This window comes from Camelus dromedarius, chromosome 29 (genome assembly GCF_036321535.1).
Source record: "Camelus dromedarius isolate mCamDro1 chromosome 29, mCamDro1.pat, whole genome shotgun sequence".
NCBI classification, from domain to species: domain Eukaryota; kingdom Metazoa; phylum Chordata; class Mammalia; order Artiodactyla; family Camelidae; genus Camelus; species Camelus dromedarius.
The window spans coordinates 4,793,931-4,818,571 of record NC_087464.1 but is presented as its reverse complement, the minus strand read 5'-3'; the positions used below and the strand labels follow the sequence as shown (position 1 = coordinate 4,818,571).

Here is a 24,641-nt window from a genome sequence, read left to right as displayed (position 1 = left end):
TATGGGCTTATGTAAAAACACATATATACATACTTTCAGTTTGTTGGGTTCAAAATTCATTCATGCATTTGTGTCTGTGAACGTGTCCATGCAGACAAAGAACGTCTTAAAATGTAAATTCACTCATGTGCTTCCATCTCACGTGGAACATGCGCGGTCTTCCCTGCTTTGTTCTGGCCCCTCCTGCTTCACCAGCCTTCCCTGTGCCCGGGCTCCCGCACCCTCCTCCTGTCTTCCCTTCTTCCTCTCTGCCTCCCCCACTTCTTCACCCACCAGGTGAGGCATCCCTCCACCTGTTCCTCCCAGCTTACTCTCCAAGGGATTCTCCCATCCCTCTCTCTGGCTTCCTGTGGTACAGCCCCTACCCCCACCACTCCCTGCACCCCAGCTTCCCATGCTGCCCCTGGGCCTCTCCCTCCACCCTGCCCCCACTTCCCATGCTGCTCTTGGTCCCCCTCAGCCTGCCCCCACTTCCCATGCTGCCCCTGGATTGCCCCCCACCTCGCCCCCATTTCCCATGCTGCCCCACGGCCTGCAGGTGGTTTCTTCCCGTCCTCCGTATTCCGGAGTAGGTGGTTCATCCAGAAGGGCCCCTCCTCACTCATGGGAGAGGCTCCCAGCCGCCGCTGGTCCCCTGGCGCCATGTCAGTTGTCCTCCGAGTACTAGCGTTCGCACCTTCTGCAACTTGGCAGAGCAGCACAAGGCCGTGTCCCGGGCGGTGCCGCTCCTCCCCAGGGTCCCTGTGAGTGAGCCAGACCGTGGGTCCCAGCTGTGCTTTCCTAAGGGCCCGAGGAAGGTAAAAATCATTTTGGGGATTTTAAGTAAACATGCCATTTTAGGGTAATGACGATTAAAAAGCATTATAGGTTTTCAAATGCTTTTTAAAATGCCTCATCGTATTTTGTTTAATTTGAGGCTGCTTTTACAATGAAATGTACAGCGCCTGAAATGTGTTTTAAAATCTTGTTTCAGTTATGGCCTGATTCATTCTGCAAAAGTTTTGCATTTACTTTCACACATTTTTTACAGTTTTTAAATGAAGGCATAACAATCCTTTTCAAATGCAGGTCACTATAATATAATAACCGTGTGTTGATGAGTATATTTCTTAAAAGGCACTGTTTTTCCTTTGTTTCCTTTTTTTTAATACGAAATAAAAGATTACTAGGTTCTCATATTAAAAGATTCAGGCAGTATATAAATTGGAATAAAACTGAAAATCTCTCTCACTCTTTGCCTCCCACCCGGGCAGGTGTTTTGATGGAAAGCAGGTCACCACCTCCTCCTTTCTTGTCTGTTTGTATTTCTGATTGAAGAGCTTGATCTGGACCTCTGTCCCATGTGCCCCCCAAGTATGATGTGTGACTTCTGGTAGGTGGAGCCAGAGTGCAGCCCCTTTTCGTAAAGGAATTCACAAAGGGCTTTTAACAGAACCCAGGAGAACAGGAGATAAATGAATTTGTCCACTCTAGGGACCTCATATGAGTGAAATCATACAATATTTGCCTTTTTGTGTCTGGCTGATTTCACTTAGCTTAATATTTTAAAGATTTCTTTTTTCTTTTAATTGGTAAGTTTAGCCTATGTATTTTCTTGCTTATGAGAGGTGTTTGGTTTAAATCCTATTGACTCTTACATTTTATGTAATGTGTTTTAATTTTTATATTATGCCTCAGAACTGTAGAAATGCATTCTTCATTTTTTATAACTAACCTTGACTTGGCATGTGGCCACTTGTTAGGAAAAACAAATTTGACTCCTCACTGCACAGTGATTTAGTCTTCTATCAGTTTAGAACAGTCTCTGCAAGATTAACTCTGTCTCTTTCCAGAAGGGATTCAGCCCATCAGCGGATCTTCCCTGTCCATCTTCTCCTTTTCTGCCCCTGCTGGCATCTGGGTCTGGGGGGCAGTTTAGTGTCAGAGCAATAGGGGTGGGTGGGGTGGCACTTGCTGTATACTGTCCTCCGAGCCCTTTTGGCCTGTACCAGTAAAGGCCCTGGCCCCCTCCTCCCCGGGCAAGCCTGTGCGGGCATCAGCTCCTGACATCTGGGGTCCTTTCCAGGGTCTCATCTCCAGATCTAGTGGCTTGGGGTTCTCCTAGCTCTTCTAAGGACCATTTGGGGCACAGACGATGTGGGGGCCCCACATGTCCTCAGGTCCTTATGAGTGTAGGTGTAGGGGCAACATCTTAGACCCTCTTGCCCTAAATATGCCCTTTGTCACTTTCACTGCCTGGCAGCTGCCCCGTGTTAACTCCTAGCAGCTTAAAGACCAGGCTCCAGACACAGGGCACCAATCCACAGATGCTCATAAATGCATTTCCAGCATCTGCATCCTAGCATCCCTTCTCCCTCGTTCTCAGTCTGCTGTCAGAGTGTGAGGTGCTGGACCTCTGAGAAGGGACCCAGGCTGAGTTCTGACTGCCCTCAAGGCATGACCCTCTTTCTTTCTGGAAACTCTGTTCTTTGGCCACATCCACTTCATCTTCCCCCTTGCCGCTCCTCCAAGCTACTGTCCCCAGGACTCTTCCTCTTCTCGGATCCAGAACTCGGACGTGGCAGGGGCTCAGGAAACACGTGCTGGATGCTGGTCTGAGCAGGTCTTTACAGCAGACTAAACATTCTGTGTGTGACAGCCCAGTTCAGTTAGCCAAAATCATCTAACAGATAGCTTCATGATTCGGGTATTGGTTTTAGAAAGTCATCTATTCTTTGCATGAGCCAGTTATTTTATTTTTTATTGCTGGGTTTATCAGGACCACAGGTTGAGATCCTCGGTGCCACGTTGTGGGGGAGGGCCTTGATTTGATGACTGTCTTGTACTTTCTAAAGCCTGTTAGAATTTTTTCTTGAAGCCTGTCACTGCATTTATTACCAGCACTCTAATCTCAAAATTGAAGGCATCCAGTAACCAAGCCAACACCAATTATGAAGCCACAGCCCTCCAAGGAGCCCCACAGTAACCAGGGCAACCCTGGTTTAGTTTCAGCGTGATGAATAATAAATTATGAGAGGACATGGCCTTAGGCAGGGGCTTTTGGAAACGCCTGGCTTTAAAGAGGAACGGAAACTTGGCTGAAAGTACACAGCCCCACTCAAGCTCTCCTCCACCACCAGCTCCTTCGAGGTTTCCAATCTTGCTGAAAGGATCAGATTTTATTCTACCCGTCGTGGGTCAAGACTAGTCTTGGCCTCTCTTGGTCTCATGGGAAATTTAACATTTGACTGTTCTTTGTAGATTACATAGAATTGTGCCTTTGTAATAACACAGTTCTGTTTTTAATTCATCTTCATGTGAATTTGCCAGTAGCATCAGTGAACAGATTTCATGGCTAACTCAGCAGTTTGAAAGTTGACTCCAAACCCCAAAGTTTCCTAGCTAAGAAAGACTTTCTCAGCAGAATAAAAATGGATATGTTAAAAGTCCACCAGTGGTGGTTCCATGCAGATATCTGTCTGTCTTGTGTCCACTCCTTTCATTCGTGGGGTGATACATTTTTGCAGAGGCCGGGCCTTGAGTCTGGAATGTTCTGGGTGCCGGGAACGTCACAGTAACAAGGAGGAGAGATCCCTGTGCACCGCTCTCGGTCGAGGGGAGAGGTGCCTGACTGACAAGCAAACAAAGATGTCAGTTTCAGTGACAGGTAACAGTGCTACAGGGACAGAGCAGGAAGGTGTGATGAGGCGGCTTTTCTGAGCAGGTGACACAGGGGCTGTGGCCCAGTGATGCGCCAGTTGGAGTTTAAGGAGCCTGAAGGAGGCCCCATCTCTGAAGCCAGAGGGCGTGTGGTGCTCAGAGCTGGCAGCTTCCTTCCGGCTGTGTGTCCCTCCAGGTTCCGTGGACTTCGAAGTCCTCAGACCCTGTGCTTTCTCCCTGCTGGACTTGACCTCTGCCTCCGAGTGAGACCACTGGACTGTCCTCTGGTCGTGGCTGCACTTCACGCCCAGGCACTAGGGGACCTTGTCACGTCTCCCCAGTCTCCAGCCACCTGCTGGGTGATGTTTCCTCATCCCTGGATGGAGATCTGGGTAAAGGCCGGGGGGGTGGGGGGGTGGAATTGATCACTGCCCCACCTCCCACAATCACTCAAGAAATGGAGCAAGAACTTGGAGGTTACCCACTGTCTGTCCCAGCAGTGTGGACCCTGATGTGTACCCAGCACTCCTTGGGGGACCCCCAGGTACCAACATGTGTAGGCTTTTGTCTCTTCGGCCTCCTGAGCTGGGGCCTGGGGCCAGAGCAGGGAGAGAGTGAGGCGTGGGCAGGCGGCAGACTCGACCCTCTTACCCCCTCCTTGGTGCTCAGCTGTGCCGTCTGCAGAGCACCTGTCTGCATCCAGCTGGGACGGCCAAGGTGTGCAGGGATGAGGCACAGGCTGGGGAGAGACCTGGAATCCTGGTGCTCCAGGGCCAGCCTTGCAGGTGACCCTCTGTCCCCTCACCCTGGCCCCCCCTGCTGCAGCCAGGCCTGCTGGGCCAGTGTCGTAGTCAGCAGGCGTCTAGTACATGCTCCAATTGTGGTCTCTGGAAGGAATACTGGAGATTGAAACTGGCAGGTTCTTGAGGGTGTTAGCGGCTCACCTGACTGTAGCACCTGTCACACGTGGTCCACCTGCCTTTGCACCCGTGTCTGCATCCCCCAGAGCCTGCTGCAGGCCAGCTGCCAAAGGACAGACTCCCAAGGATGGAGGGTGAGGGTGTGGGCATGGAGATGCCAGGCCAGGCGTCCACATCGTAGAAGATGGAGAGCAGCTGGGAGGGCACCTCACTCCCTGAAAAGGAGAAAATATGACCCACGGGCTGCCAAGGGCGTGGCCAGACGCACACTCACCCCATCCGGAACCCAGCAGCCTGGTCGAGGGAGCAGCTCCCGCCGCCGCCAGCCCAGCGGCCTGGACTGGGGACTTCTCAAAAAAAAGCCAGGAACTGGGATTTTTACAAGACGTTCCCCAATTTTACCCTCAAATACTGCATGAGCCCCGCCTCCCCCACCCCCACCACAAGATTAAAATAAAATAAAATAAAATAAAATAAAAAAGCATTGTTCATTTGCCCTGCCCACGTCCTCCCTCCCTTGGTTCTTACCTGAACCCCCCCAACCCCGCTTTATTAGGTATGTTCACATCACTGAAATGATGACCAGGTCCAGAGTCGTGAAGGGGTCTGGTGTTGTAGCAGTGTTACAGAACTCGGATCTGGCTGCTTGCTGCTCACAGATCAATACTGGAGAGAGGCGATGCTGATAGAAAGGAAATAATCTGGGGAGATGGTGGACTCCGTGTCCCCCGCCAAAGACCATCTCCCAAGATTCTGCTCGGCCATGAAAGTTTTAAAGGGAAAAGACATAATCTCAAGTGACACTGAGATGGAGGTCAGAGTCGTCACCCCCCTCCCACTGCGTGCAGGCCTCTCGACTTCTCGTGATCTTTCCTTAGGTGCTGTCTTGTTCACACAGTTGGTTCACGAGAGGACTGAAGGGGAAGCTGGGAAGAGATCTGGCCATCTGTTAATTACTTAGTCTCCGTTTCTACTTTGATCTAGGAAAGAACCAACAGGTCAGGCCAGGTATTGTGGGATCAGAAGACTGGAAAGGTGTTCTAAGGCCAGAGATGAGTAGGGCACAGGGGCTGCTCACAAGGACTAACTGGAGAGAGGCGGTTCTACCTAGAAACACAACAGCCCAGGAGCAGTGTTTCCTCGTGTCTGACTCTGAAGGTCACATACTATTACGTTGGATTAGAGACCAGAAAACGAATAAAACTAGTAAAAATGTTCTCCTCTTTAGGTTGATAGTTTTGTTATGTTCTCGGAATGGACAGACGCTAGTTGACAGGCATTTGTGTCAAGAAATAGACACAATAATTCCAAATGGGGCTGCGCCTGATGGAGCCGGTGCAGGGTGCTGCTGCCCCTCCAAAGCTGGGGGCACAGAGGGGAAGCAGCCCCCCACTGCTGAACTTCTGCTCCCCTGGCTTCTCCCTGTGGGTTCTTCTGAGCGTTAACTGTGGAAGATGTGATGGATGTTCTTTTGAAGAGCAGGAGTAAGTGAAGGAAGGGAGGTGGGGGGCGGGATGCCCCTTCCTGTGGGGGTGGCAGCAGGCACCAGAAGGTTAACAGTCTGAGACGCCACGCAGGAGAGTCCGTTTCATTTTTAAAAACACTCTTTGCCAAGTTAATTTGCCCACAGAGCATCATTTAGGTTCCTTCCAATGTTTCTGTTATTCCAGACCCTGCTGCCTCAGAGTCCCAGTTGGGTCCCTCCGGAAGAAAAATGCTAAATGTACCTCATTTTCCCGTTAACCAGCACAATTGTTTTCAGCCCTGTCTCGTTTCTGCCAGCCAAGTAGAGCTCTGCTTTGATTACACTGCTGACTAATGAAGTTGCAGAGTCTGGCCTGAAAAACGCAAGTCTACGTAATTAACAAAGTCGGGGCTGAAGATGAAGGCGCCCCAGAACAGCAGTCTTGTTTTCCTGCCCGACAGGGAGGCTGCCGCAAACATTCATAATTTACCAACTTATGCCGTCCCTGAAGGTGTCATTTGGTTTATTTAGTCATTATTTTTTTAATGGAAGTACTGGGGATTGAACCCAGGACCTCGTGCACGCTAAGCACGCGCCCTACCACTGAGCTATACCCTCTCCCCTTGAAAGTATCATTTGAACAAAAGGGTCTTGTATAAATTCCCAAGACTGTTGAAATTGTTACTATGTCCTATGGAGATGTGACCTCCACAGAGGGCTTGTGATCCTGGCTGGGTGTTCTCAGGACAGTCACCTCCCTGGCAGGGATGCTTCAGCTGGTGCCATCACACTTAAGACCAACCTCACCCCCCGACCTTCTCTCTCGCAGTGGCACTCACATGATGAAAAATTAAAAGCTTGTGTCTCTGTTGGATTTATTACTCCACAAATGATCTGAGCATCTGTTACAGAGGCAACAGCTAAATTAATAAATAGAATATGATGAAATGAAGACCAAAATCAAGGTGAAATATCTGACGATATAAATAAAAAGTAGATGCTATTTTGTTCCCTAAAAATTCAGGAAAGGTTTAAAAGCTTAATTGTATGATTTATATAATAAGAGTTCTGTCTTCTGGAATTAGATATCTTTTTCCTTAAATGTTTTGCACACACACACACATATGATTTAAAAAAAAAAAAAAGGAAAACCCTAGATTCCCAAAAGATTTGTTGGCGTTTTAAGGGAATTCGTTTTTTGATTTTTTATGGAGGTACTGGGGATTGAACCCTGGACCTCGTGCGTGCTAAGTGTGTGCTCTACCACTGAGCTATTACCCCAACTCCCCAAGGGAATTTTTTCAATGCATCTTCCCATCGACCCCATGATGCATGTTACAAAGTGCAATTACAGTCAGAAACCGTAGCAGCTCTTTGCCTTCATCAGCAACGTGCTTGTGTTCTAGTGCCCCTTAATTATGTGGAAAGTGGAATTCGGAAACATTGATCAGTCACAGCCGTCATGCTTCCTTGACAGAGTAAAATATGGTAATGAAAGCTATGTAGGGACAAAAAAAATCTGCCAGCTGAAAGGTGGAAATTTAAATTGCAAAGAGTTTGGGAGGACTCAGAAGAGCAAGCCTGATGGGGACCTGTAGGGTCCTGGCCTCCTGAACCCACACCTGCTGGAGGAGAGCTGGTCAAGCCCAGCCTTGGGACCCCCCTGCCCCAGTGTCAGGCTGGGCGAGGGCAGGTGACCTCACACACAGACCCCAGCAAGTGACTGAGAGGGCTGACCGCCCACTGCCTGGTCTGCCGTCATCAGTCTCTGTGTAACCAAAGCTCTAGTTCCCATTTTCTCTGAGAAGATTTGTATAAAGAGTTCCAGTGAAGTGAGACACAGAGTACAAGTCACTGGCCCAAGGCCCGGGGCCCGTGCTGCCCAGCCCGGCCTTCCGTTCCCTGGCTACCCAGGAGTCTTCCCTGGCTCGGGGGCACTCAGGGTGGCAGCCCTGAGTCTGGGAGGAGAGAGGACAGAGGTTTTACCTCTCTCCGTGGAGATCAGGAAAGTTTACGTAACAGAGGAGGCAGCCGAGCTGGGCCTGAAGGAATGTGATTCCAAAAGGGATTGTTTTGGGGGGTGGTCCAGGGAGGGGACATTGCAATACAGAGTCCAAATGTCTCAGCTTGTCCTGGGAGCAGAAGCAGTCTGGTGTGTCTGAAACGCAGGTGATGTGGACTTACAAGTTCTAGATTCAGTCCTGGTTCTGACGCTGACCAGCTCTGTGACCTCGGGCAAGTCACTTAACCTCTCTGAGCCTGTTTCCTCGTTTGTGAAACTAAAGAATGGGAAGCTGTTAACGCAGTGCCCGGCTCACACTAAGCTCAGTGAGTGTCATGTCACAGCAGCACTAATCACAGCTCAGTGATTCTATGTGAGCTTCTAGTACTTTGTAAATATACACACATGTGTATCAGCATATGTGTGAGTGGCCGGCTGAGGCAGAGAGCCGTGGGTGTACCAAAAGCCTGCTGGGATGTCGGACACCTCACACTTACACACTGCGGTATGCCAGATCACATTTCACTTGGAGAAAATACTGCTGAGATTTCGGTATTTACGTATTTTCAGGGGAAAGAGCCACATAGTTGGAAGGCCAGGCCTCCCTACTCCCATCGAGGGTCAGCCCACCTGAAACATTCCTTCTGGGGCTCGCAGGCCCCTGGTGAGGCCGTGGGGAGTCAGGCCAGGAGGGGCTGGCACGTGGGGCCCTGTCCCTGGCTTGGCAGGGAAGCGGGGGGTAACCCCAGTGCCTGACTGTGTTGCTGGAGAATAGGGGCAGGAAGGAATTCGAGAGCAGGGCATGATAAAGTGAAGGCAAGTTAATTTAGAGAGAGCCACACTCCATAGTCAGAGTGAGGGCCATCTCAGAAGGCAAGAGAGAGCGCGACACGACATGAGGTGTGGGTGGTGGGTTTCTGTGGGCTCAGCAATTTCATATGCTAATGAGTAGGAGCACTATTCCAGCTATTTGGGGGCAAGGGCAGGATTCCCGGGAATTGGGCCCCCTCCCACTTTTGGACCTTTTGTGGTCAGCCTCAGAACTGTCATGGCGCCCGTGGGTGTGCCATGAGGCTCAAGGTCCACTCAGATCTCCCGCCGTCTTGGTTATAACCAGTTTGTCCTGTCCTCAACTGCTGTCATCCCTTCAGTGGTTGTGCCCTGCTCCCTCCCCTCCTGTCTCAGCTGGATGCATCCCCAAATCTGAGGAGGCCCCCACCACCTCTCTGGGCAGGAACAGGCGCCCCAGTGCCTGGTGCCTCCAGAGTCAAGAAGCACCTGGGAAGGGATGCAGTGCTGGAGCCGGGGTGGCGGATGGAGTGAGACGCACGGGAAGGGGGTGGCCTGCTGTCATCTGGCCCAGGGGCCCCGTAAGGCTGAGTTCCCAGCAAGGCCACAAGGGGAGACAGGGGTGCAGAAGTAGAGCTTTCTGGTCTCAGACTTTGTATGTCTGTGGCGCGTGAATGAACATGAGATATTTTGGCAGGATATTGACAAGATGAAAATCCTTACAGCTAAATCAGTCATAATCACAATGTGGCGGTGATTGTGTTTTTAACACCTTTATTGAGATATAATTCATATTGCATACTCTTCACTCATTTAAAGTGTACAGTTCAGTAGTTGTTAGTATATTCCCCATTCTGTGCAGCCATCAATGCGGTCACTTTTAGAACATTTTCATCACCTCAAAAAAAAAAAATGTGGACCCTTTAGCTGTCACCCCCCATGCCCCTGTTCCCCCCTCCACCCTCAGCCCCAGACAACTTACTAATCTCCCTCTGTCTCCACAGATTTTCCTGTCCTGGAAATTTCACAGGAATGGAGTCCTGTACTATGTGGATTTTGTGTCTGACTCCACACAGGGTAACGCTTTCAGGGTTAGTCATGCTGTCACATGATGACTGGAGTTTCTAGGGCCTTACCAGTGTCACTCAGGGTCTTGAGTGTCCCCCTGCACAAAGGTAACTAATCCTGCATCTTTAGGGCCCAAGCTTTGGGCGCCCTCCACTGCCATCAGTGGGTCACTCAGTAAACACGGCCAGGCCTGGAGGAGCCAAGTTATTCGAGTAGGCAGTTGTCAACAGACTGATGACAATGTCTATGGAAGTGGTCAGCTCTTAGTACTCAGAAATGGAGGTGAGTTTTTACAAACCTCTTTTCCAACTCTCATAATAAAAATAATAACCCCAACAACTAACAACGTTTGCACATTTGCACTTTGCACCTTTAGCTGTATAACCTTGTCTGATGTTCACAGTGACCTCAGGACTCCAAAGATCAGAGAAGCCCTGCGGCCTGGCCTGGGTCACTATGTAGCAGGTGGGACCTGGAGTGAGCCTGACTCTGCCCCACAAGTTCAAAGACCCTCCGGGACAGACTGCCCCTCCTCCCTCCAGGTTCAGCCTCCCGCTGCCTCCCTTTTGGGGTATCTGAAGGTCACATACCCGTCTCAGGTGTGCTTCTGTAAGAGACCCTCGGGGGCATCCCTCTCTTTCTGTTGTACAAGCCCTTTCTACATCCAGACGGGCTGATGGACCATCAGTAAGGGGGGCAGGCTGGCTTTTAAATGCTCTGGAGAGATTCATGAAAAATTACCATGGCTTCATTTACAAAGCCCTGCTGTGTGGTTCCCAGTGACCCGGACACGGAGGGGCAGCCCTGAAATAAATCTGTCAGCGTCCACGCACTCAGATGTCAAGGTTAGGGAACTAATCAGGAGGTTTCCAGAATTTTTCTTAGAATAAATCGCAAACTCAGTGAAATAACCGAAGGAAGAGATTTATTTTGATGTCTATTCCCTGGGGTCACCGAAGGGTTGCTTGGTGTGATAAACTGTGCTTTCCAGCCGAGCCCTGCCCCCTTCTTCCCCCAAGAGGCTGTCTTGTCCTTGACGTTGGCTGCTTCAGTCTTCAGTGCCAAAGCAGGGGTGTGGTCATAGGAAATAATTCCTTGCGTGTTTCTGAGATGTGGGAGAATGGACTGGATGGGGAGGGGTGGATTTTGTCCAGTTGATAAGAGCACAGGGATTCACTGGAGCCCAGGGTGGGGCGCCCTGCTCCATGGCTGTGCCCTGGTGCCAGCTGCCAGGGGGAGCTTGGCTCCTGTGTACAAACAGTTCTATGGGGACGGGGGAGGAAGACAAGCCTTTGGTACCTGCCTCATGGCTTCTTTTTAGGGCTTGATGAAACTCTAAACCAGGGCAGGCTGGGGAAGCACTTCTGGCAAAAGTGGGAGCCTTCTCAGGAAGAGACGCCGCAGACTGAGGAGGGGGCTCAGGGGCTGTGGGTGGCCAGGTACAATGCCTCACATCTACTGCACCAGAGTTTTTGCCATTTAATAGCATTTTATGCCTAGCTTCACATAGGTCATTTAATTTTTGAGTTTAACTTATTTCCAGGTATTTTATATTTGTTGCTGTTACTTTGAATAGAATTTTTTTTACCATTTTTATTTTATTTTTTTACTGAAGTATATATAGTTGGTTTACAATGTTGTGTTAATTTCTGGTGTACAGCATAGTGATTCAGTTGTATATATATATATATATTCCTTTTCATAATTTTTTCATTACAGGTTATTACAAGATATTGAATATAGTTCCCTTTGCTCTACAGTAGGACTTCGTTGTTTTATCTGTTTTACATATAGTACTGTGTATCTGCAAATCTCAAACCCCCAATTTATCCCTCCACCCCCTGCCATTTTTATTTTTAATTGGTTATTACTAGTATCATATTTGTTATAGCCAGTGTAACAAGTTCTCTTAATTCCAGTTGTTTTAGTATGGTCTCTTTGATTTTTTTAGATATTCAATCATATTTGAAAAGAAAGACAATTCTATCTTCTCCAATATTCACACAGCTTACAGTATTTTCTTATCTTATTAAATTAACTAGTGCTCCTAAAACAGTGTAGAATTGTGGGCGTGCTGGTGGGTAACTCTGTCTCATTCCTGATCTTGGTGGAATTGCCTTCAGTATTGCTCCAGTTAAAATGATATTTGCTTTAGGTATTTGCCTGCTAAAAATCTTATCAGATTTAGGTGGATTTCTCCTAGTCTTAATTGACTTACGGTTTTTATGAGTGCCTGTGAAATTTTATGCAGTGGTTTTATATCTATTTATAGGAGCATCTGACTTTTCTCATTTAATTTGTTGCTAGAACACATTTTCTTGATAGATTTACCGCTGTTCTAGAATTCTCTTTCTAAAATGAACCTTGGGTAGTTTTCAGGATAACCCGGGTTTTGGAAAGAAGTAAATGTGTAGTGTTTAATAGAACTAAGTTCTATTTCTCCCTTGTGCTACAATGGCCAGCCAGGCCTGGGGCTATAGCCATCAGAATGTACACATTTACCACTGAGGCTGCTAAACTTCCACGTTCTGGACATATTTTCAGGAGATACCGTCTGGGCTTACAGCCAACCCTAAGGAAAGGGTAGCCAGAGACTGAAAAAGACAGTGCTGATACCATCTGAGCACCTGGTGCCCACCATGCTTGAATTCCAAACCCTGGACTATAGTTTTATGAAATCTGTAAATTCCCTTGCTTGTTTTAAAGCACTTTGACTTGAGTTTGCATTCAAGAGTACTTTTTAATACAGCCATGGGATATAATTCCTTTGATATAGCATTGCATTCATTTTAGCCAATATTTTGCTTAGAATATTTGCTTTTTTTATTAAAAGAAAAAATTGCCCTTTTGGTTTGTTGGCAGGGTGGAGGGGCTTCTGTTTTCCTTTTTCAGAACTGCTGGTAAGGTTATGCTAGCTTTATAAAGGCAACTGGCGTGTTTTCTTCTTTGGCTCTTGGCCTGAAATTGTTTTAAAACATAGAAATTATCTTTTCATTAAAGGTCAGAGTGAATTCAGCCTGAAATACCATTTTGGACTTCCCAGTCTCCTTTATGGTTATTGGCCTTTAGGTTTACTGCATGTTACAGGCTCAGTGTAATAGTTTATATCTTGCTAGGAAATTATCCACGTCCTCTAGATTTTCACATTTATGGCTGTAGAGCAGCCCATATTCTTTTCATCTCTACTACATCCGTGTTAAATCTCCTGTCTCATTCCTAATGTTGTTTGCTTTGGCTTTCTTTAAAAAAAAAATCAGTCCTACCAGGGAATTTGCAGTATTTTTTTTTTGGTCTGTTCAAGAGTCATCATTAGGCTTTATTCATCTTAACATCTTTATATCTATTTCATTAATTTCACTTTTTATGTGTGTTAAATTTCTTTTTTTCCTATTCTCAGCTCACTTGTTTTCTTTCTCTTCCTAAGTTCTACATTTCATTTACTTTCCAGCAATCTCATCTGTTTTGAACCTTTTCCATTGAGAAGAATAAAACACATATAGGGAAGTGCACAAAGCGGAAGTATATAGCTGGGCAATTTATCATGAGTCAAAACAGCTGTGTGCCCTCCAGCAAAGCCTAGAAATAAACATCACATCTCCAGCATCCCAGGGCCCTCCTTATGTGCTCCCAATCCACTGCCTCTCCATTCCCACTGCAGATAATCACCTTGGGATATTCATCCTTGTGATATTCACATCTTTAATCTTTTTTATAATTGTATCAACCGTGCATGCACCTCTGAACACAATAGTTTAATTTTGTCTGGTTTCTTGAACTTCATTTAAATAGAAATATTGCTTCTTTTATGTCTAGCTTCCCGTGCTCAGCATTATGATGTGCAGTGTACTCCTGCTGTATGTAGCTGTAACTCATTCATGTTCATTGCTGTATAATATTGCATGTATGAAGGTAAAACCATCCATTCATCTATTCTACTTTTGATGGACATTGAGCTCTTTCGTGTGAGGCTGTTTTGAGTAATGTTGCTGTGAACTCTCTAGTGCATGGTTTTTGTTATCATTGTACGCATTTCTGTTGGGTATATTCCTAGAATTGAAATATTCTTATGGGTATCATATTAGGTTGGGTAGCAGTCTTTAACTTAAGGAGATAATGCCAAGCTGTTCTCCAAAGTTGCTGTCCCAATTCACACCGCCATCAGAGTGTCTGTGCTCCTGTTGCCTCACATTCTTATCATCACTTGGCATTGTCTATTGTCATTATTTTTCAGTCTTAGCCATTCTGATGGGGATGTAATGGCATCTGACTTTAATTTTGATTTATGTTTCTCAGAGTGCTGTTGTGGTGGGGTTCAGTGTCACATGTTTCATGTTGGGTTGTTTGTCTTTTTCTTAACATTTAAGAGAGTGCTTTTTGTTTGTTTTGGATATGAGTCATCTGTCACATGTGATGCAAAATCAATTTTTACTCTCCTATGGGTGGTGTTTGATGAAAAAAAGTTTTTAATTTCAAATAGTCAAACACATTAGTTATCTGTTTATTCTTAACACATTTTGAGCCTTGTTTAAGAAGTGTTTTCCTGTCCCTGGTGACATGAAGATAGTCTCCTGTATTATTCTCTCACGGTTTCATTATTTTGACTTTCACATATTCATCATTTACAATCCATGATAAAAATGCTTCAGTGAGCATATATAAACACTTCTGAAAGAAAGGAATAAATAAAAAGCCTCAGCAAAGAAATATAAAATATAAAAAAAGAACCAAATGGAGATTTTAGAACTCAAAAACACAGTTAACTGAAATAAAAAAACTGAGTGAATCCGGCTCAATGGCGGAATGAAAGAGGCAGAAAAAAGAATTAGTGAATAGGAAGATAGAACCATAGAAGGTACCCACAATGAACAACAGAGGAAAAACTGACTAAAAATAAAACCCAGCAGAGTCTCAGTGACTTGTGGGCTGACATTTCATGTCATGGGAATTACAGAAAGACAGGATTAAAAAGGCAGGGCTGTCCCTGATTTCAAGCTATACCACAAAGCCGTAGTAATCAAACTAATATGGTACTGGCATAAAAACAGACACGTAGGTCAATAGAACAGAACAGAGAGCACAGAAATAAACCCACGCAATATGTGGTCAATTGACTTACGACAAAGGAGCCAAGAATAAACAGCGGGGTAAAGCACAGTTTCTGCAATACTGTGTTGGGAAAACTGGACCACTGTCTTACACCTTACACAAAAACTAACTCCAAATGGATTCAGACTTGAGTGTAAGACCAGAAACCACAAAATTCCTAGAAGAAAACACAGACAGAGAGCTGCTTGACATGAGTCTTGGCAATGATTTTTTTTTTTTTGATCTGACACCAAAAGCAAAAGCAATAAAAGCAAAAATAAACAAGTGGGACTACATCAAACTGAAAAGCTTCTGGGAAGCAGAGGAAACTGTCAACAAAATGAAACGGAACCTGCTGAATGGGAGAAAATATTTGCAACTCATATATCTGATAAGGGGTTAATATCCAAAACATATAAAGAACTCTTACAAGTCAATAGAAAAACAAACCAACAGTATGACTAAAAAATTAGCCAGAAGATCTGAATGAACATTTCTCCAAAGAAGACATTCAGATGACCAACAGGTACATGAAAAGATGCTTAAGATCACTAATCATCAGGGAAATGCAAGTCAAAACCACAATGAGATATCACCTCATGCCTGTTAGAATAGCTATTATCAAAAAGACAAGAAATAAAAATATTGATGAGGATACAGAGAAAAAGGACCACTTGTGCACAGTTAGTGGGAGTATAAATTGGTGAGGCCACTGTGGAATACAGTGTGGAGCTTCCTCAAAAAATTAAAAATAGAACCACCATATGATTCAGCAATTCCATATTTAGATATTTATCTGAAGAAAACAAAAGCACTATCTTAAAAAGATAGATACACCCTGCCATGTTCATTGAAGTACTATTTACAATAGCCAAGACATGGAAACAACCTAAATGTCCATCAGTGGATGAATGGGTAAAGAAAATGTGGCATATATGTGCAATGGAATATTACTCGACCATAAAAAAGAAGGAAATCTTACCATTTGTGACAACACGGAACCACCTTGAGAGCATTATTATGCTAAGTAAAGTAAGTCAGATAGAGAAAGACAAAGACCATATGGTCTTACTGACATACGGAATATATATTTTAAAAGTTCATAGATACAGAGAATGGATTGGTAGTTGCCAGAGGCAGGGAGTAGAAGGTAGGTAGAATGGGTGAAGAGGTCTCAAAAGATACAAACTTCCAGTTATATACAATAAGTCATGGGGATGTAATGTAAAGCGTGGTGACTATAGTTAATAATATTGTATTGCATATTTAAAGTTGCTAAGAGAGTAAGTCTTAAGTTCTCATCACACACACAACATTTATAACTATGGTGACAGATGTTAACTAGACCTACTGTAGTGAATAAATATATGTGTATTTGTTGTATTGTATATATAGTATCTCTCTCTATAGCTAGCTAGCTAGCCATCTATATATCTAAAGCAACCTAGGTTTCTGCCGTGTCTTGGCAATTGTAAACAATATGGCTGTGAACATTGGGGTGCATGTATCTTTTCAAATTAGCGTTTTTGTTATTTTGGGTATATACCCAACAATGGAATTGCTGGGGAGGGGGTCATATGGTAGTTCTATTTTAGTTTTTTTGAGAAACCTCTGTGTTTCCCACAGTGGTTGCACCAATTTGCATTTCTACCAGCAGTGTGGGAGGGGTCCCTTTTTTTCACATCCTCACCAACATTTGTTATTTGTGTTCATTTTGATGACAGCCATCCTGACAGGTGTGAGGTGACATCTCATTGTGGTTTTGATTTGCATTTCCCTGACGAGCAGCCTCGCTCTTAATTGCCAAAAATTGGCAACAATCCACATGTCCCATCAGCAAGAGAGTAAGTATACAAATGGTGGCATATTAATGTAATGTATTATTATGCAGCAGGGAACGTGAATCACCGACACCTAGATGCAGTAGCATGGATGAGTCTCATAATCTTAAATGAAAGAAGCCAGGTACTAAAAATATTGCCTGATTCCACTTACATCACGTTAGAAGAGCAGGCAAAAACTAAACTATATTGTAAGTGGTCAAAGTATAAAGTTGAAAGCATGGAAGTAATTATCAAAAAGTGAGGAGGTTGGTGAGCTTTTGGTCTAGTGGGAGGGAGGAATGGTGGGGGAAGGGGCACGAGAGGCCTCCTGGGGGCCTGGCCATGGTCCCCTGGGCGCTGGCTTTGTGATAAATCTGGGAACTGTATGTGTGTGTTCTGTGCACTTGTGTGTGGTTTCACAATATGGACAGTTCAGAAAATGGAATAACAGGCCTGACCCCCAATCAGTGGTCATTATTTGTGCAGAAATGTAGATGTCCCATATTAGCAAGAGTCGGTGAGGATGTTGGTCCATTTGAACTCTCACACCTTGCTGCTGGGAGCATAACTTGTTCAAATATTTTGCAGGCAGTTGGCCTTGCCTCGTAACGTCATGTGTGCATGTACCATAGGACAGTGCAGTCTGCCTCTGGGTTTAGCCACTTAGGAAACACTTGCCTGTGTGCACTGGGAGGTGTTCGCGCCGACGTGGTTGATGGGAGCCAGAGCCCGGACACAGCGCCGTGTCCATCCAAAGAATGGGAGGCGGAACAGCACCCCATGCAGCGCTCTGAGCGATGGACTGCAGCTCTTCACCAGTGTTACTGAGCTTCGGAAATACTGTGTCGAGAAAAAGAAGGGAGGTCCATACAAATAGAGTGTGTGATTCTATTTTTTAAATTTAAAAACTGGTCAAAGTAACACCTGTCTTGCTTAGAGATACGCGGATATGCGGCAAGACCACAGGAAGGGAAGGATTAGCACAAAACCGGGGAGAGTGGCCGCTTCTTGGGGAGGGGCTGGTGGGTGTGTGCTCAGCAAGGGGCACAAAGGTCCCTAAAGGCCTGGCAGTGTTCTGTGTCTAGGTTGGGTGGGACATACTCGGTGTTTATTTAAACTGAATACGTATATGACTCTCTCATATGTATATTTCATAACAAAAAATAAACTGAAAAGTTCGTGCTATATTAAGGACAAAGCACAGACTTAAAAACTGTATGACCCTGTTTTAAAATCAATTTGAATATCCCCAAATGTTAACTGTTGGCTATCTCAGGGTAGAGGGATAACTGACAGGTGATTTTTCTTGTTATTTTATTCGGTATTTCAAAATGTTTCGTATGACTCCTGTAATCAGAAAAAAATCACAGTCGATGCGGTTTAAAATCCCTGAAAAGAAAAGGAAAACAGACCGCCTCTAGACCTCCCCACTGAGCATCTTGGAGTAGCCTGAGCAGGCCCCCGAAGTTCTGATTGACCCGTCCTGGCCCGTCCCCAGGCGCCGGCTCGCAGCTATCAGGCTGCAGCAGGATGTGCCCTGAGCCAGCTCCCTGGTGAGCGACCCCACCCCGCACGCCACGGGAATAATGCCCGTGTGCCGGGACCTCGCTGTCTGTCTGTGGGGGAGACAGAGCGCAAACAAGGGCCCTGGAGGGCGGCTGAGCACACACTCACGGGGAGAAAGAGAGGAACCTGGTGACGGTGCGGTTGAGCAGTTTTCTGGGATGTCGGAGTTAGACCTAGGGTTCCAGGAGAGGCGAGGGGGGCTCAGAACCCTTGCTAAGAGGACAGGGCACTTCCTCCAGTGGGCACCCCTGGCCCCTGCCATCCTCCCCGCCTCCACCTTGTCCTCCCCTCCCTCCCCTGCTCCTCTCCGTCCCCTCATCCTGCAGCAGCCAGTTGGCCAGTTTCCCGGTGATGTCTGCTGCCCCGCGCAGTGACCTCACGTGCTTCTCAGTGTGCCCGCCTCCTACCTTAGAAATGTTGGTGCGAATTCACTTCCCTGGCTCCGAAACTGCATCTGACTGCATATTCAGGCTTCCCAGCCACACCAGACAGTACTGGTAAATTGCTGTCTGTAAATTGCTGGGATGTGCATTTACCTGTTGTGGGTGAGGGCTGGGCTGGAGGCATTACCTGAGGCAACGGGTACTGCAGCTGAAACAGGTTCTCCCTGACTGGGGAATCCTCACTCATCAGGTGGAAATCCAAGTCACTGCAGCTGATGAAAGGGATCTTCAGTGGAGGAGCGGAGTGCTCCGCCCCCGGGAGAAGCAAGCCGCTCTGGAAACCAGACAGAGCCTTGAGGACGAGGAGAGGAGTTTGATAGGCCATAAAAGGAGACAGCAGTTGCTGACCAGGGGCAGAGAATGTGCCAAGGCACGGAGCTGTGATAACGTCTCCACACTTAATGTGACTATCTGTAACTTTTTAGCTTCTGTTTATTCAAATATATTTTTTAATTGCTTTTCAAATAGGATTTTAGAATAATTCCTAATAGTGTTTCTGACGGCTTTTGTCCATAAAGAGATGGGTTCTGGTTTCATGACTGTAACGGAAACTAAATGGGATGCCTGTCACGTGTTCTTAATCCCGCCGCTCAAGCACGCGCCCCGGGCAGAAGGCCGTTTTAACTGTGCGCTCTGTCTGTGTTCCCCGTCCAGATTAAGTTTGACAGTGTCGAGGTGTGCGTCTGCTGTGAAATGCAGCACCAGTCGTCCGGCTGCAGCAACCTGGGGGAGACGCTGAAGCTGAACCCGCTGCAGGAGGACTGCAACGCCGTGCGGCTGACCTTGAAGGTGACGCCGGGCTCCGGGGGCGCGCGCGCTCCGTCCCGCGCCCTGCGCCCCACCCCACACCCTGGGAAGGTGCTATTAACTGTGCATTCCTTTCAGTTCTTAGTGCATCCAGGTAGGTCAAATATAAGAGGGAGTCTCTTCCCAGAGAGCATTTTAAAGAAAAGTAGATTTTCACCGTAAAGGTGTCGCTTTCTGGGTTTTCCATTTTCACTATTTACTTCTCCGCCTCGGACGTAGGTGACGTGGGGCTGAGCGGTTGAAAGCGGTCTTGACAAACGTGAGTGTGATGCATGCTACGGCTTTTCTGACAGCATTTCTGTTACACCGTCAGGGGACAGATGGGTATTTATTTTTCCCTTTTAAAGCTATTTGGAGAAAGAAATTTTACAGTCTCCCATGGCAACCTATTTTTGTGTACAGTGTCTGATTTTTTTTTAATGACATGGAAAATTGTTTATATTACTCCTTCCTTTTTCTTCCTGCAAATTTGTCTTACTCCTGAAAAGCAAAATTGGCTGCTTAAAAATGCATATGAACAGTGAACTTAATTCTTCTCTTTTCCCTGAGACTCAACTGCTACACTTTTTTGGAAAGATGTGGCTGCTGTCCGGGGAGCCCTGGCTGGTGGGAGGGTTGTGTTCGCCGTATGCAGGGAGCCCTGTATTCGCACAGGGAATGCAGTGTGTTGGGAGCTGCGGACTCCACAGGGCTGCCCTGGGACCGGGGGAGCACAGAGGGCAATGTTGCTGTCTGGAACCAGGCGCCCGCGGCTTCTCCTCCGTGGGCGTCATTTTGAGTGCTGGCCAGGGTGACCGGTCAGTCTGGTGGGCTCCCCGTTGACTCCAGTGCACGGGGAAACTGGCAAACAGAGAGAGAGGGTGTGCCTGAAGGATGTAGGGGGAGTGCGCCCGGCGCCCAGTACCTGGCTTGTTTCACGGGGAGATGCTCCCAGTTCAGTGGTCCCAGCAGCCTACCAGAGTGACAGGTCCACGGGGCTGGAGGAAGCCAGAATGTAGCATCGCAGGCTCATCCTCTTGCGTACGATGCATTTCTTGCTGTCTCTCACTGCGTCTGACCACAGTGTCTAGCTTTTTAAGTAAATTTTTAAATTGAAGTATAGTTGACTTACCATGTTTTGTTAGTTTCTTGCGTACAGCATAGTGATTCAGTCATATGTATATATGTAAATATTCCTTTTCAGATTCTTTTATACTATGGCTTATTACAGGATATTGAATATAGTTCCCTGTGCTATACAGTAGGACCTTGTTGTTTATCTATTTTATATATAGTAGTTTGTATCTACAAATTCCGAACTCCCAATCTATCCCTTCCCAACCCCCTTTCCCCTTTGGTAACCGTAAGTTTGTTTTCTGTAGCTGTGAGTCTGTTTCTGTTTCATAAATAAGTTCATTGTGTCATTTTTTTAAGGTTCCACATATAAGTGATATCATATGGTATTTGTTTTACTCTGACTTACTTCACTTAGTATGGTCATCTCTAGGTCCATCCTTGTTGCTATAAATGGCATTTTCATTCTTTTTTATGGCTGAGTAGTATTCCATTTTATAAATATACCACAGCTTCTTTATCCTGTCATCTGTTGATGGACACTTAGGTTGTTTCCATGTCTTGATTATTGTAAATAGTGCTGCTGTGAACATTGGGGTGCATGTATCTTTTCAAATTATACTTTTCTCCAGATATATGCCCAGGAGTGGGGGTGCTGGATCATATGGTAAGTCTATTTTTAGTTTTTTAAGGAAACTCCATACTGTTTTCCATAGTGGCTGCACCAAACTGCATTCCCCACCTACAGTGTAGGAGGGTTCCCTTTTCTCCACACTCTCTCCAGGACTTTTTAATGATGGCCCAGAAAAGCTTTCTTGAACTATACATTTGAATTTTTTCTGCTGTCTGATTTTAGGATAACTGCATTCCTTGGACCCCTCTACCTGTCTTCTATCACTATCATTTTTTTCTTTAATTTTTTGAAACCCTTCCTTTTCCACCTCGTTTTGCTCCATCTCCTTCCATGTTCTTCTCTCAGCCTTGTTTTCTGCACAGAGTCATCTTTGTGCTCTGCTTTTGATGTGATATCGAGTCTGGGCAGCTCGCTGCTCAGCCTGTTTCTTTGTCATTTGTTCCTGAGCCTTTGTGTCTGTACTTTTAGATCTTAGCCTGAATAAGCCGCCTTCTCAGTGTGGTCCCAGCTTCCCTGTCCCTCTCCCCAGATGTCTCTAGCTAGTTCAGTGGATTTCATTCCTTTCTTAGAGCTTTCCTGAGGTACACGGATACTCCAAAGCACTCCAGCCAAGTCCTAACCCTTATCAAGCATCACGGGCTTTTTAAACAGGCTTTAGTGTAACTAAGGTTTTGCACTTCCTTCTCATAAACAGGTACTTCTTCCTCTGAGATTCACGTACGTCTAGTTTTCTCGTAATTAGTGGTGTAGTCATTCTTAATGGACTCATCACTCTTTAAAGGTGCTCGAGCCAGGCTGTGCTGATGACTCATGCGCAGTGAAGAGGTCTCTGCACTAGGGGCCTGGGGGGCTCCCCTGGGCTGAAACTCTCTGAGGGCACCAGGGCTGTGGGGACTGAGTCACTGTGTGGGAGGGTGGCTCTGCTCCCCCGGGGAGCAGGCTTCCTGGGGACCCCCTTCCTACAGCCTGCAGACGTTCCTGACACTCCGCAAAGGCAAGGCGCAGAGGGAGCGTGACTTTGATTGGTTTCATGTGTTCCTCTTTTGGGGTCAGCAATTAGATCGGGTTCGTTGGTCTCTTAATAATCTGATTTGAGGCTGACTTGAGGCTCTAGTTACCTGATTAGTAATACTCCAGGCCTGAGTTTCCATATTAAATTACGGATTATCCATGCTTTGTATCTCTTGAACTCAGTATGTGCCCTGGAAATGCCATGCAATGGGTTTGGAAATCAAAGCAGAAACCGATCGCCTTCCAGGCTGCTTCCCTGGTCCCTCAGGTGGTTTTCAGTGGTTTGGAGGCTCTGAAGCCTCTCTCCCTTGACCTCTTTTCTGCTTTCCCACCATCTCTAATCCTGGATCCTGGGGCAGACCAGCCTCTCTCTTGAGGGTGTTGATAATCTCAGACATCATGCCTCCTGCCATGCTGAAGTTTGCGGCTCTTCCTTAACGGGACGAAGGTAGTAGAGAGGGCAGAGGGCATGGAGGGGACCCAGAACCCCATTGTGCATTGCAGGGATTCTCCGAATTGTAGCTCTGCCTGGACAGAGCATCCTATCACCCACTGTGTGGCCCAGAGGGAGGTCAGATGGCTCCTCCGGGGTCCCTGAGCATGTCTGGTGGTGGGCAGGGCTCCTCGGGGGGTCTCAGTTCCTTAAGACCCAAATCCCCACTCCCTGATGACAGGACCTGGCTGTGGGCATCCTATTATGATGTCCTAAAGAGGGTGGTCTAAAAAGTAGGACTTGTGAGCAGCTGCACAGGTCTCCTCTCCCAATGAGAGGATGTCTTGGCTTTTGGAAGATGGATGCAATAAATGATAAAAAGATGTTTTGCTAGTTGAATGGCCATCTTGGCCAAGTCAAACCCGGCACAGGATTGTGACATATTTTCCAATCTGTATTAACAGAATTTTTTAAAGGTTCCAGAAACTGGAATCATTAACTGGCAGAATATGCCTCATCTTGTGTGATATTATATCCATCCCAACTTTAATTCTTTGCTGTATCCCAGAATGTCATTATGGTTTTATTATGGTGGTATAATTCAAGTTCAAAACAGAGTTAAGGATCTTTTTGTTTGTTTTATGCACCTGGCTTAATTTATTGAGCCATGGTGAAAACAGATTACCCAAAGAAACCTTATCAATGGACAGGGAGATAAAAGTTTCCCAAGAAATCAATCAGTTATTGAATTGACATGCTTTCTTATCTTATCTTGAAGATGCTTTATGTTTGTCTCTTAGAAAGTTTTTAAAAAAGGCAAGACAACTTCCTAAAAACCTAGGGACCTAAAAAAATAATTAACTCATCATTTAATCTTGAGTCAGTTCTTAACCAAGCTGAAGAAATAAAAATGGTCCTGAGAGTAATTAAATGCTCAACCTCTCGTGGCAAAACTCAGCACTAAGTGGCAACATGAAACACCACACACACACACACACACACACACACACCCTGCTAGAAGTGACCTCCTTTTTTCAGAAGTGGGGAGACACACAGAGCAAGACAGTTGGATCATTTCTCTGTACAGCTTTCTTCTCACTCCTGGCTTCTCAAGGGGGCCACTGATGGGTCCCTCTGGCCAGATGGGATCCTGTCAGAGATGAGAAGAGTGTTAAATCCCTGCTGTCCCGCTGAGCAACACAGGCGACTTATAAGGGGATCTGGAGAGAGAACAGCTCTCCTGGCTGTTGGGCACAACTGATCTGTGGCAAGGCTACCTGCCTTGTATAGGGAAGAGGGGTGCCCACTGTGTTCCCGAGCCTTCTGCCCTTGGTATCCAGTACCACCGAAAGCCTGCCTCCCCACCCCCGATCTTGGTGGCATCACTTTCCCCTGGATAGTTGTGATACTGAGTTCTGTGGGACGTCTACAGTCACAAGTCCACATAGCGTCTTTGGAAGGGTCATACAGAGGAGAGGTTCCACTCACAGGGGCTGTGACTTAATGTGTACCTGCTGAGTTGAACAAGGTCCGGGAGACTCAGACATTGAGATGAAAGTATTTCTAGTGATATATTTATAGCGGTCCCATGCTGAGCGGGGGACCTGTTGGTCTGGTTAATGCTTGAGGTCTCTTAGTGCTGCCCATTCCCCAGCACCGGTGCCTGGGCTGCACCTGTAGATGAAGGACCAGGCGTGGAGCTACGGGTCCAGGAGGGCTGCTGCCTGCTCAGGATGACGGTGCTTCCCGCGGTGCTGGCACCTCACCTTTGTGCCTCCACTGGGTGGTCCCTACCCCCCCCCCCCGCCCTGGCTCCCTCTCTCTCCAGGGAAGATGCTTGGCATTCCAGGTGACAGCCCCTGCAGAGCTGTGACGTCTTCGCTCTTTCCCCACCTCTCTGGAG

The 24,641-nt window shown here is 46.5% G+C and overlaps 1 protein-coding gene across 2 annotated transcripts in view; it reads left to right on the top strand.

The window, feature by feature from the left end:
* Window positions 1-24,641, top strand: part of ENTREP2 (endosomal transmembrane epsin interactor 2) — a 274,354-nt gene that overhangs the window by 221,318 nt on the left and 28,395 nt on the right. For both annotated transcript variants that reach the window (XR_010378236.1, XM_031440881.2), the window contains exon 4: window positions 19,455-19,589. Coding sequence is in view for 1 of the 2 variants with exons in the window: in XM_031440881.2 (XP_031296741.2) it covers window positions 19,455-19,589 (135 nt within the window). In the remaining variant the exon portion in view is untranslated. The remainder of the gene's footprint in view (window positions 1-19,454; window positions 19,590-24,641) is intronic.